We start from the raw sequence: 16,728 nt of genomic DNA on the forward strand, positions 1-16,728 counted from the left end.
TGTTGGTAGGTGTTACAGTGTAACAAGTCCCCCTCCCACTTACCTGGTTTTCCTGTTCACTGCCTGCACTTCTGACTAACCTGAGCTAAATGTGTCTGTGTCTGAATAATAAACGTATTTTTTCCCTTTTTGATAAACAAAAAAATTTGGCTTTGTTGCCATAAAATAGTGAGTTTAGATAAGAGAAAAAATACATAAAAATCTGTTTAGCATAAGCAGCATAAATGTGAAAAAGAAGTGAGGAAGTCTCAATGTTGAACTGTATACTGGTGCATGATACTGGTTATGAATGACATGGCCATGTGAACTATTTCTCTTAACTATTTCTCTATGATTGATCTTGTGCTCCAGCCTATGAGGAGATTTTTCTTCTCTATTTTCCAAGTATTTGATGGACAAAATGATAACTAAGCCAGGATAGAATATCCGTGTTTATGGCCGGTGGCTGATGTGGTGTAATCCACCTTAAGCTCTTTCATGGATGGGAAGGGGAGGGCACGTGGGTTAATAAAGAGGGTTTTGGAGGGCTCTCTGACCCTGCTCTCTAGCAGAATGGTAAGGGCAATTTATGTTTGTTTAGCTCTAAGTTGTTTTGTTTTTTGTTTTTTCACTAAATTCACAGATGTGATGTTGGTCTGAGACTGTGGTTACAGGCAAATGTAGACCTTAGATGCTAAAAAAGCATTAAAAAGCACCTACAGTGAAGCTAAGAAGAAAGCAGAGTCTCTATCAATTCTAAGAGTTTATTTAATGTGACGTAGTAAAAATAATCTGGACATCAGGACACCTTGAAACAATCTAAATACAACCTCGGATAAAATACAAAACAACCAAGTCAAAATGCTGTGTTGTATTTCTGTCAGTGTCTTTTTCCGTCTTTGTTATCATTTGTAGTTTCACTCTTCTTGTTTCTGAGTTTAGTGTTTGTCTTTTGGTTATTTCCTGTTTTACTGTGAAAGCCAGCTTTCTGTTGTGTTTCCTTTTCCTTTTTAGTTTTTCCTCCTGTGTGATCGCCATCCTCGCTCTTACTGATTTCACCTGTATTCTTCTGCCTTTTTAGGTTAAATAGTCCACTGTGTAGTTTAGGCTGTCCCCTGCATTTTCACTTCAATATTGACTCTTGAGCCCATGTTATAGGTGGACACCTGATTGGTTCATGGTAGGGCTGAACGATTATGGAAAATAATCTAATTGCGATTTTTTGCCCCAATATTGCGATTGCGATGTGATATGCGATTATTTTTTAAGGTCTTTGTCTTCTGTATTATTAAACAAAGACAAGCAATACATCATATAGTATGGCCAATACTATATTACATTAATTTTAAACTGTTCTTTCCTGGAAGACAGACCTCTGTTATGATGACATGAGGTGATGCATGAATTGATGACTGACATTTTTATTTAACTTCTTCAATCACAACAGTATATTTGAACATACACAATAGTTTATTTTTAGCTTACAAACATCTGAGCATAAAGTGCTGACAAGGAACCCTGGTGTAAACATTAAAATGAAAGTCAGTACAATGTGCAGATTGCAGAAATATACATAAAAAAAATCAGTGGCTTTACCACACTCAGTTTTTCGACATCTGTGAACTACTAGACAGTCATTAAATTAAAAAATAATATTAAATAAATAAAACTAATAAATAAAAAATACACACATCTTACTGATCTCTGCAGTCAGTAACATTACACATAAAGTGCAAACATAATAGCAATTGTATAAACACACACACAAACACGCCTTTAAAGTTTAAAGGCGTGAAATTGGACAGTCTAGCCTTCTGAATCAGAAGGCTAGTTCTGATTAGCGTCACCGCTGTCTCGGTGGAGTTTAATAAACTCGGCCGTCTGCTTCTTGCTATCTAAAATATAACCAGACACTGGTGTAAATTCTCGACTGTCTCATACTTCTGTTTAATAAGTTTTCTGTTTGACGTTTAGTCAGCTGTGTGAAAACCAAGGAGGAACCCACCCGGGGGATTAATAAAGTTTTATTTTATCTAATCTAATAACTTTAATCTCAGCCAAACCGATTTACTCACGAACAAACAAAACACTGAAAAAAACCCAACAATAACATTTTTAGGTTGTCTAAGTGACTTATATATTACGTTTAACCCGAGCAGCGAAACTCCGCGGTGATCTGAAAATGATGTGCCGGGAGTTGTGCCGCTCTCGGCCGCATCAGTAACCCTCGAGGTCCCGGCTAGCTGTCGAGCTGGTGGGTAGCAGACGCCTCTGAAAACGTCGAAGCACTTTTGCAAATATGGGATATCTTGATAAACCGAGCAGATATTTGATGTTTACACAACTACTTTCTCGCCTGAAAATATGTTAAAAGTTTATTTTGTGACCCAGAAAGATTAGTATGAGTAATTTTAAAACTTAGTAGCGGCCGCCATTGCTGGAAACTGGAGTTTGGCTGGGCCGCGCTATGAATTCTGGGATATGGTAGTAATTTGGACAGCCTTCGGCACGTCGCTGTGACGTAATCGGTCTACAAATGCGGCCTCAGGAGGATGCAGCCCATGAATTTGGACATGTCCAGAGTATAATCGCAGCCTTTGCGGTTAGAAAATTGCACTTGATCATGTCACGATATTATCGCAAATGCGATATATCGTTCAGCCCTAGTTCATGGATTTAGGAAATATGGACATTTAAAGAGAAACTTTAGTCTGGAAATTGGGTTACATTTTCATAAGTTTGCCAATCATTCATAATGATCATAACAGCATAATTAGTGTTTACATTTGGAAACTTATTTGGGAGTTTAAAACATTACAGCAAACAAAATTAGAGTATAACCTAAACTACCTGTTTAAATATCAGTTTTTACAAATTGATCTCTTGTTTGAACTTTTACTCAGGGTGTCATTGTAAAAAAGAGGGCGTTTCTCTTTTAATTCTAACGTTTCTGGTCCTCATCAGTTCTTAAAATGAGGTACATGCAACCTTGGATTAACAAGTAGATGACATATTACACCATGTCATTTTTTATTTTACAAAAACTAAGCAAAATACAGAAGCCTTGTGTGTGGAAAACTAAATATGACAGGATTAAGTGGGTAAGTTGGTTGCCAGGGTAAGAGTTTACCAGGTGCTGCTAATCAAATGCACTTGATTAACTGATCATCAGAAAGTATGACCACTTTTAAAAACAACAAGAGCAACGTCTCACTCTGCATGTCTCAGTTAGCATGTTAAATGTTAAAGTTCATGACAGTGCAAGGAGAAAAACTTGAACTTGGAGCTTGTTTGGAAGGGTTGCCAGGAGAAAGCCTTTTTTCTCTCGGAGAAGACATGGCAGCATGGCTTAGGTTTGCAAAGATGGATGTGAATAAACCACAAAACTTCTGGAACACACGAGACCAAAGTTGAGATGTCTGGTCTTTAATGCACAGCACCACGTTTGGAGAAAACCAAACACAGCCTGAAGATACTGAAAACCGAGGGCTAAACTTTAAGTTACCACCAAGTCCCCATCGTGCTCCGTAATACAAGCCTCAGATCTCTGGCTTCCTGTTGGTGCATGGAGCAGCCTAAAGAAAAACATGGCTGACTCTAGTTAGTCCTCTCAGAGTGAGTCGATGTCTAAAAGGCTTAGTTATAATCACTTCAGGTATTGTTTGTTGTTTGTTGAAAAGTGTTTTTGGATTGCCATTATCAGCTTTGCATGTAAACATCTAATCTTTGTCCTGATTATGAAATTGTATTTCCTTTGTGCTTTTGTTTGTTTGTTTTTTGTGCTACTCGTGGCCCTGTAGAGTTATGAAAGAACATGCTAGTTAGAATAAAAACGTTACCTGAGTCGCTTTGATTAGCATATTAATGTCTGTGTGAAGCCTGGCTGTTTTGAACTTATGTTTGGTGATGTGTTTGATGGCGGAGATAAGCTGCTTTGATGAGTAGCAAAGAGAGCCCTTTTAGGTTTCAAAGAGTTGTTGGCCACACAAAACTCCTGCTTAGTTTTTTGATTGTGAGGGCAGTAGCGAGTGTGTGGCTGCAGATAAAGGGGGTTGGGAGGTAGTTCTGGTTTGGTGTAATTATTCAACGTAACAAAACACCTGTTATTGAAAAGGGTCCCAGCTGATGACCCAAGTGTGGCACAAAACAAATCTAGGCAGGTAGTCCTCATTACTGCATTTATCTCCTGCACTATAGAGAGCTTTTTTTATGTACTCGTGTCTTAGATTTTTTTTTTTTTTTTAGTTGCAGTTTTGTAGGGTTCAAGACTGTAATAGATAGACACTTGAACTGGCCATTGCTTCCTAGCAGAGAAGAGACACAAACCAAATGCAGCTCAACTTAAGCAAATACAAGGCTAATATTTGGCTTGTTGATTAAGCTGGCTTTTCCTTTTGCATGGACACTCAGAAGAAATGCAAATGTTTAGACGTAGGTTAGATTTTGGTCGGCACAGAACTGGGGATAGTTTTATACTCAGTTGGCTTCACATCAGCCAGTAATTTTAACCATTTGTGCTTCACAAACACCAGTATTTGCATGATAATCATCATTATGTAATACTGAACAAGCTTTCTGCCACCTGTCAACTTAAACTGGACGTGCTGAACTGTGGTGATGAACCTGATGGTTGAACAAAGGAAACTGAATAACCTGCAGTGATTTACAAGCAAATTTCCCACTCAAAGGGTTTTTAGACATAACTTAGTAGGCCGTACTTTTTGTCTGTTTACAGTGTAAAGTGTGTTTCTGTGCTCACATTATTTCATAGACGTGAAGATGTTCTGTTCTCATTCGTTATCAGTGTTTAGGTGATGCTTCCTGAGCTTATACTGCCGTAGGTTTGATGCTGATTGAGCAGAGGGTTTGGCCTGGCTTTATGCTGTACTTATTTTAGAGAAGCTGGATGGATCTGCTGTCAATAATGCTAAATCACTAAAGCCCCAGCTGTTTTGTTTTAATCAGATCCCAGGGTTTTTGGCCCGCCTAAATAAGGTTGGCTGGGTATGAGTGACCGAGTCCTGTCCTGCAAACACCTCTGTGGGTGGGTTACTGCAGAAAACAATGAAATGTGACATGAGGAAAATCACTATCTGGCTGTAGTCATGGTCAAAGCACATTAACGTAAGACACTGGACACACTGCAGACTACTTAGTATATCATCAAACATTTGTGCTCACACAATCTGATATTGTCCTAATATTTTTGTTTATTTTTTTAGACTTGCATGTGTAGTAAATATATCATAAGAAATAAAATTTGTTAGGCTCTGTGTTTTTTGTGATCAATTACAAAACTCTTGATCATTTAAAAACACATTTTGATTTATTTTAAGCAGTGGAATGCTGGAAAATATAACGATTTTACTTATATGATTTTTGAGTTTTCCTTTCTGTTTAAATAATCTGCATTGATTAGATATGACTGCAGCCATATGCTGGATGTTACCACCACTGATACAGTGTGTGTGTGTATATATATATATATATATATATATATATATATACACACACACACACACACAGTGATATTACATTGCACTGTTATCCCTACAAAGCAAACCAAATATAATCTAATGCGCTAAAGGAAAACATGGATTACATGGCCTCGTCAATGACCTACATGACTATTACATCAACATCCTGACAGTATCATATTTATGCTCATCCTAATAATATGATCCGTTCTCAACAAACAGGAAACGGACATTTGGCTTCACCTGCTCTCTTCTTAACCTGTATCTCTGTCTGATCTTTGCTTTCCCAAAAGTCTGGCATTACTACTGTTTGGATCCCTGGGAACAGCATGACACGAACAGTTGTTTCCTGTGACCACTTACTGCACAGCATAGATCAAATAGCTACTAAAATATAGTATAGTAAACAGGGGTTTACCTTATTTGCCTTGTATGCGTGGTCTTTAATTATCTCATTTGGTAATAACTTAAATCGATCTACCGGCCTATCTATCTGATGTCACAGTTTAATTTAGTGTAAAATGCACCCACTGAATTTGAATAGTTAACGTAAAGTAACATAATAATTTAATCCCATATTTAGGAAATAATTTTATAATAATAATAATAATAGAAATATTAGATAAATAAAACCAGCAAAGAAAAATGCAGTTTTAAATGGCAGTAAAATGTTAGTTAAAGAGAAAACTTTCTTGTATGTGCCCTGGTGACTTCACAGGAAGTTGAGCCTGCTTATATTTTGTATACAGCCTCTGAGTTGGTCTTTTGTTGCCTAGGTGATGGATCGATCGATAGATCTTTGGTTGTCAGGTCTTGAGGTGGAGGCAACTCCTACTACGCCACTTCCCTAAAGCCTCAATGAGACTTCTGTATTTCTGCTGCTGTCCACTCCTGTTGCATGCCACTATAGCAGTATCATCAGAATATTTTTGCATGTGGTAAGATTTTATTTCAAAATAAGATTGTATTTCAAATCCGCTGTGTAGAGTGATTGTGTCATATGCTACCAGATTTGGTTGCGAACTGCGGAGAGTCAATAGATGTTTTCACCTGCGGTCTCAGGTGGGCCAAGACTAACCTATCCAGCACCTTGAATTTGGAAAGTGTCAGCTTCTTTGATACATGAGCCAGCAGGATGTTTTCTTACAACATCTTCTCACAGACAGCTGGCTTACACAGGTCCTCAGAACTTTAGGTCTGATGTCATCAGGGCTGGCAGCCTTGTACTTTCATAGTTTCTCCAGGTGTCTCCTGTCCACTGGAGTTGGTGAGGTGTAGTTAGGTCTGAAGATTATTGGAGTTGTGTGGAAACAAGGGGTGTATGGTGGTGGCAGAGGTCTGTGAACTAAAACTGCTGAAGAAATAGTTGACCTCATGTAATCTCTCAAGGCTGCCCACTGGTTGTTTGTCTGTCTTTTAAAACCCAGTGGTTTTCCTCATACTACTCCAAACATCTCTCATGCTGTTCTCCTCCAGTGTAGCCTTTAGCATCTTCCTGTAAGAGGCCTTCTATTTCTTAAGCTTCACGCTCAAGGCTTAGTTCTTTTTATTGAGAAGTGTTTCAAGTCACTTGTGAACCAGGGCTTGTTTTTCAAAACCCAACATACAGTCATGGTCAGTATTGTGATGTATCCACAGGACTTGGTTGTTCTGTGATAACAGGCCATCAGACTGTGTCCTCTCCATGTAGTTCATAAAAAACAATCCAGGCTGTAGAGTCAAAGCAGTCCTGTGGTGCCTCCATAGCTAACTTGAACGAGTCCTAACAGCTCAGTCTGTGGGTACAGGGTGGACGTTGAACAAGAGGAACGCATTTTGGTGTCAACAGGACTAGAGTTGGATGAGACTTGCTGAAGGGTGAGAGGTGGCAGTTGCACTTTGTACATTAGCAGTGTTAGCATACAGTGGGTCTAGTACTGCTTTCTCTGGTGGAACCGTTTATATAGTCTGTCTAGTGTAATGTGGTTCAAATCACCAGTAATAACCATAAAAGCATACATACAGTGCTGGGTTAGCATGCATGCTATAGTCAAGCAAGTGATGTTCAGTATCCGGACCACAGAAATGGTCCTTCACAGTAACATCTCCAGGATTAGACTACTTTTCTTTAACCATTCCTCCCTTCATACAGTTCTTCCATCTTTCTTATCGCTGGTCAGACTAAAATCTCTATTGTCCTGAAAAGTTCCAGGAAGGATTGGCTGAAAGCTTAGTTTTCAGTTAGAGTTACAATAAAGTCAAACCTAACCATGGCACAACATGTGACTTTCTGATGCAGGCATCCAAGCAGATAGCACTGTAGAAAATCCGATGTCATCTATTGCCCCACGCTGGCATCCTTTTAAGAAAAGTAAGAGGAAGGAAGAAATGCTTGTGTGTGTGTGTGTGTGTGTGTGTGTGTGTGTGTGTGTGGTGAGCAGTAATCCCCAGAGAGTAAACTGTCCCATCTGGCTTGTGGTCTAAGTGTAACGGGGAATCCTCGTTTACGAGTTGCCCCTTCATCACCCTTTACATTAATGTAATTCTAAGATGTGTCATAATGTGTCAAGTGTTGAGCGCGATCTTTGAAGAAGAGAACACCTTCAAAACAATGTCACAAGGTGTGGCTCGCATGAGGGAGGATTTTTGCTCAGATGGGGGAAGAAAAAATAGATTTGCAGTATAGGGACCTTAGTAAAGTATATACTGCCTTATACTATGTACTGCTGTATATATGGTGCATTTAGATGATTAAAATAACCCTTCCAGCATATGGCGTGTAATCCAGATTGTGGTGCACAAAATCTTAATGCAACCACACACCGCTTAGAAGTGTGTGTTTTTAAGTGAATTTTATGATAAACATTAATAGAGTGTAATGGAAAAGCTCTTATATGTATCAAGGATTATTTCTGGCTGGTAAAAATTCAAACAACCAGCCACACTTTCGGTGCTGGAGGTTCAGTAAAGAAAATGCAAAAAGAATTTTCTGAATGTAATAAATTAATATGTAAATAAATGGGTGAGGAGGTTAAAGGAGGAAATTTTTAGTAACTATAAATTTAGTAAAGACGAGACCCTGCCCCAAGTGGAGGAGTTGAAGTATCTCGGAGTCTTGTTCACGAGTGATGGGAGAAGGGAGCCGGAGATCACCAGACGGATTGGTGCAGCTGCAGTGATGCGGACGCTGTACCGGTCTGTCGTGGTGAAGAGAGAGCTGAGTGTAAAAGCGAAGCTCTCAATTTACCGGTCGACCTACGCCCCTACCCTCACCTATGGCCACGAGCTGTGGGTAGTGACCGAAAGAACGAGATCGCGAATACAAGCGGGGGAAATGAGCTTCTTCCGAAGGGTGGCTGGCCTCTCCCTTAGAGATTATATCTCTCGGCTAGCCTGGGAACGCCTTGGTGTTCCCCCGGATAAGCTGGAGGAGGTGGCTGGGGCGAGGGAGGTTTGGGCTTCTCTGCTTGGACTGCTGCCCCTGCAACCTGGGCCCAGATATGCGGAAGAAAATGGATGGATGGGCCTTTTAGTAGTAGTGTAAAATAAAAAAAACATATTCAAATGGCTTTGAGCGGTGTGTTTGAGGTCATTATTACTTTGTAGTGTTTTAAAGAGTTAAAAACAACAAGTGGTTCATTGAAAAATATTTTTCCATTAATGAGCAAGACTTTTTTTGTTTTTGTTTTGTTTCATTGTATTCCATATTCATTCCCCTTACCTCTGCTTTTTATTCATTACATTTTTTGTCATCTCTCTCTGCTACCCTCTCTCCTCACTCCTGTGGCCTATGGATTGCCTCTCGCTGAGCCTACTTTAGCCAGAGATCTCCTGCTAAAAAGGGACCACTTCTTCTCTGCTTTTACCAAGTGCATGTTTGAGTTCTCATTCTAATATTGTAAGGTCTTTCCATCATATTGTAAAGCACCTTGAGATGACTTTTGATATGAGCTGTATAAATAATATTGACCTGATTAGAGGAGAAATCCAGACTTTTATGTGGCTCTTTTACTTTTATTATCCATAAAATGTCACTGAAATGTTGCTCAGTCAAATAAACCAAATTGAATGTGCCAACTTGGGCTTTGTGACGATTTGAAGAAGGGAACTGTTTACTTTTTTTCTGACGAAGATAAAAATCTGCAGGTGAATTGCTCATTGAAATGCTAATCACGAGTTGCGACGCTACCGTTCCTCGCCCTGTTTGACTCTTTTGCTTTCTCCCTTCACTGTCACTTTAACCCCCATCCACCTTTCTCGTCCTCATTTAGTCGTGTGCCTGGTGGATGTTCAGCTCACAGGCCTGTATTTGTAGACGATGTATGTACACGGACAGATGGACTGTCTCGTCGGAATGTTTCACAGTTGCTAGGCAATGTGGAAACATCCTGTCAGCTGTTCATTTAAACAGAGTGACGAAAAACACCTTAAGTGCCTTAAACTTTGTACAGTAACTGGGTGCTGTACAACTTGTTTTGTAACAAAATGTATTTATTGATTGTTGCTATGAATCCATAGATGTCAAGGCAATATATGTAAGCATATTCAACATTTTTCTGACTGTGTTACAGTTCCCCTTTAGTCATAGTTTTAGATCCTGCTGTCATTTTTATATTTTATTCATAAAAACTTCAAAAATGTGTTATTTTCTACATTTTTACTTTGTAATTCTATCAAATGTTTGCATGCTTTGCATTTTACTTCTGTACAACCAAATGGTAAAATGAACTGGTACTTATAGAGTGCTTTTGTAATCTAACTAAGCAATCATGGCACTTTTTACAAGCCTTATTCTCACGCACGCATTCGTCCAAGCACTTTTTCTGTACCTTAGCACTTTATCTAACGTTTGCACAAGCGCTCACATGATTGGTTGGTAGAGTGGTTGGCTGAATGCTAGATTACCCATTCCTTGTGAGCCACAGCCACCAAATGTGACCAAGTTCTTCAGTCGTGTGTTTTTGAAATGCACTAGAAGAAAATGAAATGCAATGAGGAGAAATATATTCAGGTCAGAGTTATACAAAGCCTTAATATATTCACTGTGTTGTTTTACTGCATTGTAACACGATGCTTAGTGATATGTAGTGAGTGGTGGTAATGGACTGGATGTGCTGTGTCTCTCTCTGCAGCTTCGTCATGGTCCTGGTGTGTCTAATCTTCAGTGTGCTGTCCACGATAGAACAATATGCAGACTTTGCCACGGGTACCCTCTTCTGGATGGTGAGTAGTGATGCACCTAAACGAAACCTTTAGCAGTGTTCACCATCAAATGGAAGGCTTATGCCACAACAGCCCTAAAATAACAGTTATGGTAATTACCCAAATCATTTTTGTGATTGTGCAATGGTTCATCAGAAAAACCAGCAAAGCATGTCTGTAATTGTATAATAAATGAGCTGCAGGCTGTTAAATATCTTAGCAACAGATCCGAACCCAGCCCACGAGCACATAGGTGACTGCAGAGGAGAAATCCATACCTTACATTAACCCTCTTGTATACACATACATTATAGTGTTGATCTATAAAACATATTTAAAATATAAACTTGCATTTCTTTTCTTTATCTTTAGCTAGTGTTTGTATATATAATATCTGGCGAGTGGTGTAAAACAAGCAGTACCTTGAGTTGTCCACATGATGGCGATATAAGATTGTAGCTGTGAGAGATTTTAACCGCCATCTTATAGCTCAGTCTGCTATTACGGCACTTAGAAAGAATAATCACTTTCATTTATTGAAAATACCACGAAACACACTCATCATCTTGTACGGCGTTCATCTGAAAGCCCGTGCAGTAACATGTGTCTTTTGAACCTACAGTTAAGACACTTGTTATGTGGAATCATGTGGCTCCACAGAGACTGTATTTGTTGATACATGCTGGTGGATTGCCTTTTTTGTGGCTTATTAGGCTATTAAGGCTGCTAAGTGATGCAATAAATCGGGGGATTACAGCAGGTAGCGAAAATTATTGCTTCTGTTTGGAAACTCTACAAAGAGGCCGGATCATCTGTCTCCTTCTAGCACACTGAACATCGGCGCACACACAGCTACTGCATGCTCACACCCGGTTTGCACATATACAAAGGCTTCACAGATACACAACGCACCACCTCCTGGGTCCTGCTGCAGTCAGAGAACATAGTGGACACTATGTTCTATAAACTTTGAAGACTTACTATCACAGTTATTCATTTATTTTTATCAAGAAGAGACAGATTTTCTTTAAATCTGAGTCTCCCTGTCTCTCAGTCCTTCCCTTCATTCACCTTAAATTTTTTTTGTTTCAATCAAAAAGGAAAAATATATATCTATATTTTTTAAATCTTTTTTTTAAACCCTGTTTGTTTGTGCACCTGGTTGTGCGTTTGTGCATTTGTATGAGTGTATAATGGCTCAGTGCTAATACTGAGATAAGATAAAGCCTTATCTGTTTTCTGTGTGCTTGCATGTGGGTGCACGTGCCAGTGTGTTTGAGGGCGGGTGTGGAGGCAAAGCTCCGACTGGTGTCACGGTGGCACGTACTGGTCGTAGTAACTATACTTAGAAAGTTCAAGGTTAGCTAACATCCGTGAATCACAAGCTGCTTATTCTGGATGGCAGAGGGGACATTAGTCCTTGAGGATATTTGGCCTTCAAAGCAGCTGCCAAAGTAAAGCTGACCAGGCTAAGCAGGAGGCACAGGGGAACGTACACGCTCGGTGATGTTAATGAGCTATTATTGGGCACCATCACTTCCAAATTCCCCCCACCTGACCAAAAACCTCCATGACGTCCCCAGTTTATGGTCAAAGAAAAAGAGGGCCCTCTGGGTCATGGCCTAAATGACATATTCAGGACATTTCTAAAGAATGCAATTGAGATTTAATGAGAGGTTTGGTAAACTAATATATAAACTTTAAATGACACTTGTGGGAGCAGTGGCATCAATTATGCAACTGACGGCAACATGTTATTTGTAGACTGAAAGAACAAACTCAAGAGTAAATCGTTGACATGGTGTCATTTTGTCATGTGGTTATGGTTATTTCAATATTCATGAGCATAGTTTGCAAATTAGAAGAAATAAAAAAATCCATTTGATATAATAAACTTATGTATGGCATGTAATAACTCAGAGAAAGCATTTTCAGTTTGAGCTGATGGGCCCACGAGTGTGTGTTGATATACATAAGCCTCTCGTGCAATGTGAGACGCAACGATGAAGCGATCTAATCACATTTTCATGTGATACTGTAATTCCCGAGTGGGTCTTTGAATGAGCTTCATCTTTGTCTGGCTTGATGAGATTATCGCTGCACCAATAGGCAGCTGTTTTCAGTAAACACATAGTTGCCAGTTTAGGATTCACGTACAAAATACCCCCAACATCTGGGTGACCTATTTTATGGCATTATTGTGACTAATCCCTTTAAATTTCCCAAATTCATGCGTACCTTTGACTTTCAGATTTTACCTAGCTGTCATAATTACTAAGCTCAATAAACTGGTATTCTGTAGGCTGTTTTGTGTTGGGTGTTAGGTATTATTAAATGACTGAATGAATGTTTAAGACTTGGTTTTCACGATGTCCTGCAACTACTAACTTTGTCGTCCAGCATACACAAATACAGCCTGATCTGCTGTAAAAATTACAAAGCACTGGGGGCATGGAATATAATCTGTTTCTGTCCTAACACAAACAAAAAACTCCTACAGCTTGCTGGAGAAAGTTCAGCTGAAATGGATGTAACAGGCAGACTGGTTAGAGACATCTGAATGCCTGCCCACGTCTCCGATTTGTTTGGTTTCAGTGAAAGCCAAAAGTGTCAAGGCTCGGCTGTGTGGCAGGCAGGAGGAGGACCCAAAATGCAAAACTCACACACACGGGGATGAACTCAAAAGGCAGCTTTATTGCTGACAAAAGATAATAGGAGATACAAAACTAAACTGGGAAAAACTAACATAAAGCTCACCAGGAAACACGGGGGAATCACACACAGCATGAGGGACGACGTCACGCTGAACAGAGGGAGACGCAGACAGAAATACACAGAGGGTTAACGAGGAAAGTGGGAACACACGGGGAACACAGGTGACACTGATAATCATAACGAGACAGGGCGGGGTGAACTGAACATGACATGTACGGGCGTGAGAGTCACAAAGTAAACAGGAAGTGCACAGAGGTTCAGACAGGAGGAGAGAGAGAGCACGGGGAAAACACAGACATAACGGGCTGGGAAAACATGAAACAACCACAAAGGGAGACGAGGGCTCATAAATACATAGAGGGCACACAGGGGGAAGAGAGAGCACGGGGAGAACTTAGACATAATGGGCAGGGGAAACATGGAATAAAACATAAGGAGAGACGAGGGCTCACAGATACACAGAGGGGCACACAGGGGGTAAAAGCCATGAAGGGAAAACACTTAGGGAACAACACAACAGGGCAACTCAGAAAACATGGCCAAAGCAAGGAACAAAATACAAACATACAAGGAAACTAAGAACACTGGGCCAACATGGCCCAGGACCATGACAAAAAGGTTATTCAGTCTGATTATCAGGCTATGTTATAGAGATTTGCTGGACCATTTCTCCCCGTCTCTGTCAATTATACCTCCTTAGCGGCTTCTTTCTTTGTCTTTAACTCAGTGACAAAAAATGTGCAATTCATGCGGATGAATGAGAAGCGCAGGATTCCCAGGGGCCGGACGACTCAGGCGTAAAAATGAAAGTTGTAAACATATTCGAGTGGCGATAATGAGTAAACAGATAATTTAGAGAAGCGAAAAAAGAAAGACAGAAAAGAGAAAAGGCTTTTGTTTAATATTAGAGCGACACTTCTTCAGCCGAGATAGAGTCTGGCGTGATTGACAGGTCATTGTTTTGAAGTCTTGTGGTGCTGGGTTATTGCAGCAGGGCTCATGGTATTAAGTTTCATACAAGGGGGGGTCAGGGAGCAGCCAGTTTAAGCAACTGAACTCAATGAATTGACCACCCACATCGCCCATAGGTCCTGACAGTAAGGTAGCTGAGTATTATGGATACTCGGTGGCCAGGAAAATGATCTCACGTCAGTTGAAGCCGATTCATCTATGACTCCACACTTGCGTGCATGTGTTACGAAACAAGTACACAATGACACAATGCAGATATGCAGGTGCACATGATTGCAACTAATGCTGAAGTTGTTATTTGGTGATTTTTTTTAAAGCTTTCTTACTTAGTGGTTTTTCATCCTGTGGCTTTAATCACTTAGCCATTGACCCTGCCTCATGTATGAGCTGTTATCAGCTGTGTTGTCAACCTCCATCTTTACTCCTGGGTGGCCTCATTTGGTCCTTCTAGACCACCTCTGTGTCTCTCTTCTTCTGTCTCATGCACCTGTCATTACCCACTCATATCAATGCTGTAAATCTTGGTGATTGATTAAAATAGCTTTAATGCTTTTAAATTAGTGGCAATGCATAGCAAAGCATCAGTGATTTAAAAAAACAAAAAGATAACGTATCTACTTCCACATCCTGCATGTGTTTCAAACTTATAGTCTACGTACCAATGGATTAACATAACCCTGAATCCGTGTTTGCATTGTTCTCCGCAGGAGATTGTGTTGGTGCTGTTCTTTGGCACGGAGTATGTGGTCCGGCTGTGGTCGGCAGGCTGCCGCAGCAAATATGCAGGCATCAAAGGACGCCTCCGCTTTATCAGGAAACCCATATCAATCATAGGTGCACCTGGCTTTTTCCTTTGTTCTCATTTAATACAACACATGCCATAAAGTATATTTGTAGATGAACATCTCAGATAATTCCAGCAAGACTTCACTTTTGTATCAAACTGAAAATAATTGTAGCCCTTATTTGGTTGGGGTTTTTTTTTTCTCCTTCTTTTTTATGTGTCTTTCTCACAGATTTAATAGTGGTCATCGCCTCAATCATTGTGCTTGGTGTGGGGTCAAACGGCCAAGTGTTCGCAACATCTGCCATCAGGTAGAGCAGTGATTTTCTTCTGCATTTTAACATGTGCTCATAGCTATAGTGGGATGAAACAGCTGAGATGATGTTGTGTGTTGCAGAGGCATCCGTTTTCTCCAAATCCTGCGTATGCTGCATGTGGACCGTCAGGGAGGAACGTGGAGGCTGCTGGGGTCTGTAGTCTTTATTCATCGACAGGTAAGATAAGAAGAATCCAGCTAAATATATTAGCTCCACAAATCTGCCTGTATGTTATTATTTATTCATTTTAATTGTAATTGTTTAGAATCACTTTAACACATAACGGCCGAAGAACAGAAGATATAACAGTAAATGCATAGGCCTTAAATGTACTTCTACAAAGCAACAGACACGCTAGTTGACGTAGTCACAGTAACATTTACTGCTTATGACAAAAAGTCCAATGCACAGAGGTGCATAAAACAATCAGAGTAAACCTGGCTTTATAAGGAGAAGAACAGAAGTTGTCAAGGTTGGCTGTGCTCTCTTTTTTTCATTCTGCTACACTTGTTTTAGTTCTTTCTCAGGCCGATACACAGTGAAGTCAGATGATGTAATGTTCTCTTCTTAATCCTTCAAGTACACCAAGTTCCTAGGTTGTGGTCAAACCTGACGTTCATACCTCTTTGATGCATAAGAGGAGAAGGGCTTATCGGTGAGGATTGTGTGCAGAGAATCATAAAAATACATTTAAGATGTAGCCAAACTGAGCCTAATGTGATTTGGTGCCATCTCCCTGTTGTCAGATGATCGCCTTATTGAATGATATGCTCTGTTTAGTGGAAACACTTTGTAATGTGAAAAAGCTGATAGGATCTATGCTCAGACTGCTATCTCTGATTTTTGCACTTCATTTAATCATATTTATGAATTTATTTACCATTGTTTTTTTAGGGGATAGGTTTAAGCTCAAAAAGCTATGGCAAAAACCAGGTACATTTAAATGATCATTTTTGTACATCAAGTACAGATCAGGTTCAGTCCTGTATAGTCACAGGCAACAGTTCCTGGTGAGTTAATTTAAGGTCGTTCGCTGAGCTGAGCACGTATATATAGCCCAGTATAGGTTGTGCTATGGCATGGTACTTGATGGGCTGACTTTTATTAAAAAAAAAAAAAGCCAAGCTGACAGTTGCAAAAGAAATTAGTACATTTTCCATTAGTCATTATCCAGTCATATTTGAAGGAAAACCATAGCAGTGACGTTTAGACCTGCTGAAAACCAAATACAGTCCCGATCAAAAGTTTAAGAACACTTGAAAGTGCAAAAAAAATCACATTTTGCTTGGTTAGATCTTAACAA

The 16,728-nt window shown here is 39.8% G+C and overlaps 1 protein-coding gene across 3 annotated transcripts in view; it reads left to right on the forward strand.

Moving 5' to 3' along the window:
* The window catches only part of kcnq1.2 (potassium voltage-gated channel, KQT-like subfamily, member 1.2), a 180,586-nt gene that overhangs the window by 11,404 nt on the left and 152,454 nt on the right, over positions 1–16,728 (forward strand). For all 3 annotated transcript variants that reach the window (XM_086299264.1, XM_086299266.1, XM_086299265.1), the window contains 4 exons: positions 10,568–10,658; positions 15,032–15,158; positions 15,341–15,419; positions 15,506–15,602. In XM_086299264.1, the coding sequence (XP_086155390.1) occupies positions 10,568–10,658; positions 15,032–15,158; positions 15,341–15,419; positions 15,506–15,602 (394 nt within the window). The remainder of the gene's footprint in view (positions 1–10,567; positions 10,659–15,031; positions 15,159–15,340; positions 15,420–15,505; positions 15,603–16,728) is intronic.

Source organism: Aulonocara sp. 'chitande type north' Nkhata Bay, linkage group LG7, assembly GCF_057382095.1.
Source record: "Aulonocara sp. 'chitande type north' Nkhata Bay isolate Kocher_YH1m ecotype deep benthic linkage group LG7, A_spYH_male_GT1.1, whole genome shotgun sequence".
Classification (NCBI taxonomy): Eukaryota; Metazoa; Chordata; class Actinopteri; order Cichliformes; family Cichlidae; genus Aulonocara; species Aulonocara sp. 'chitande type north' Nkhata Bay.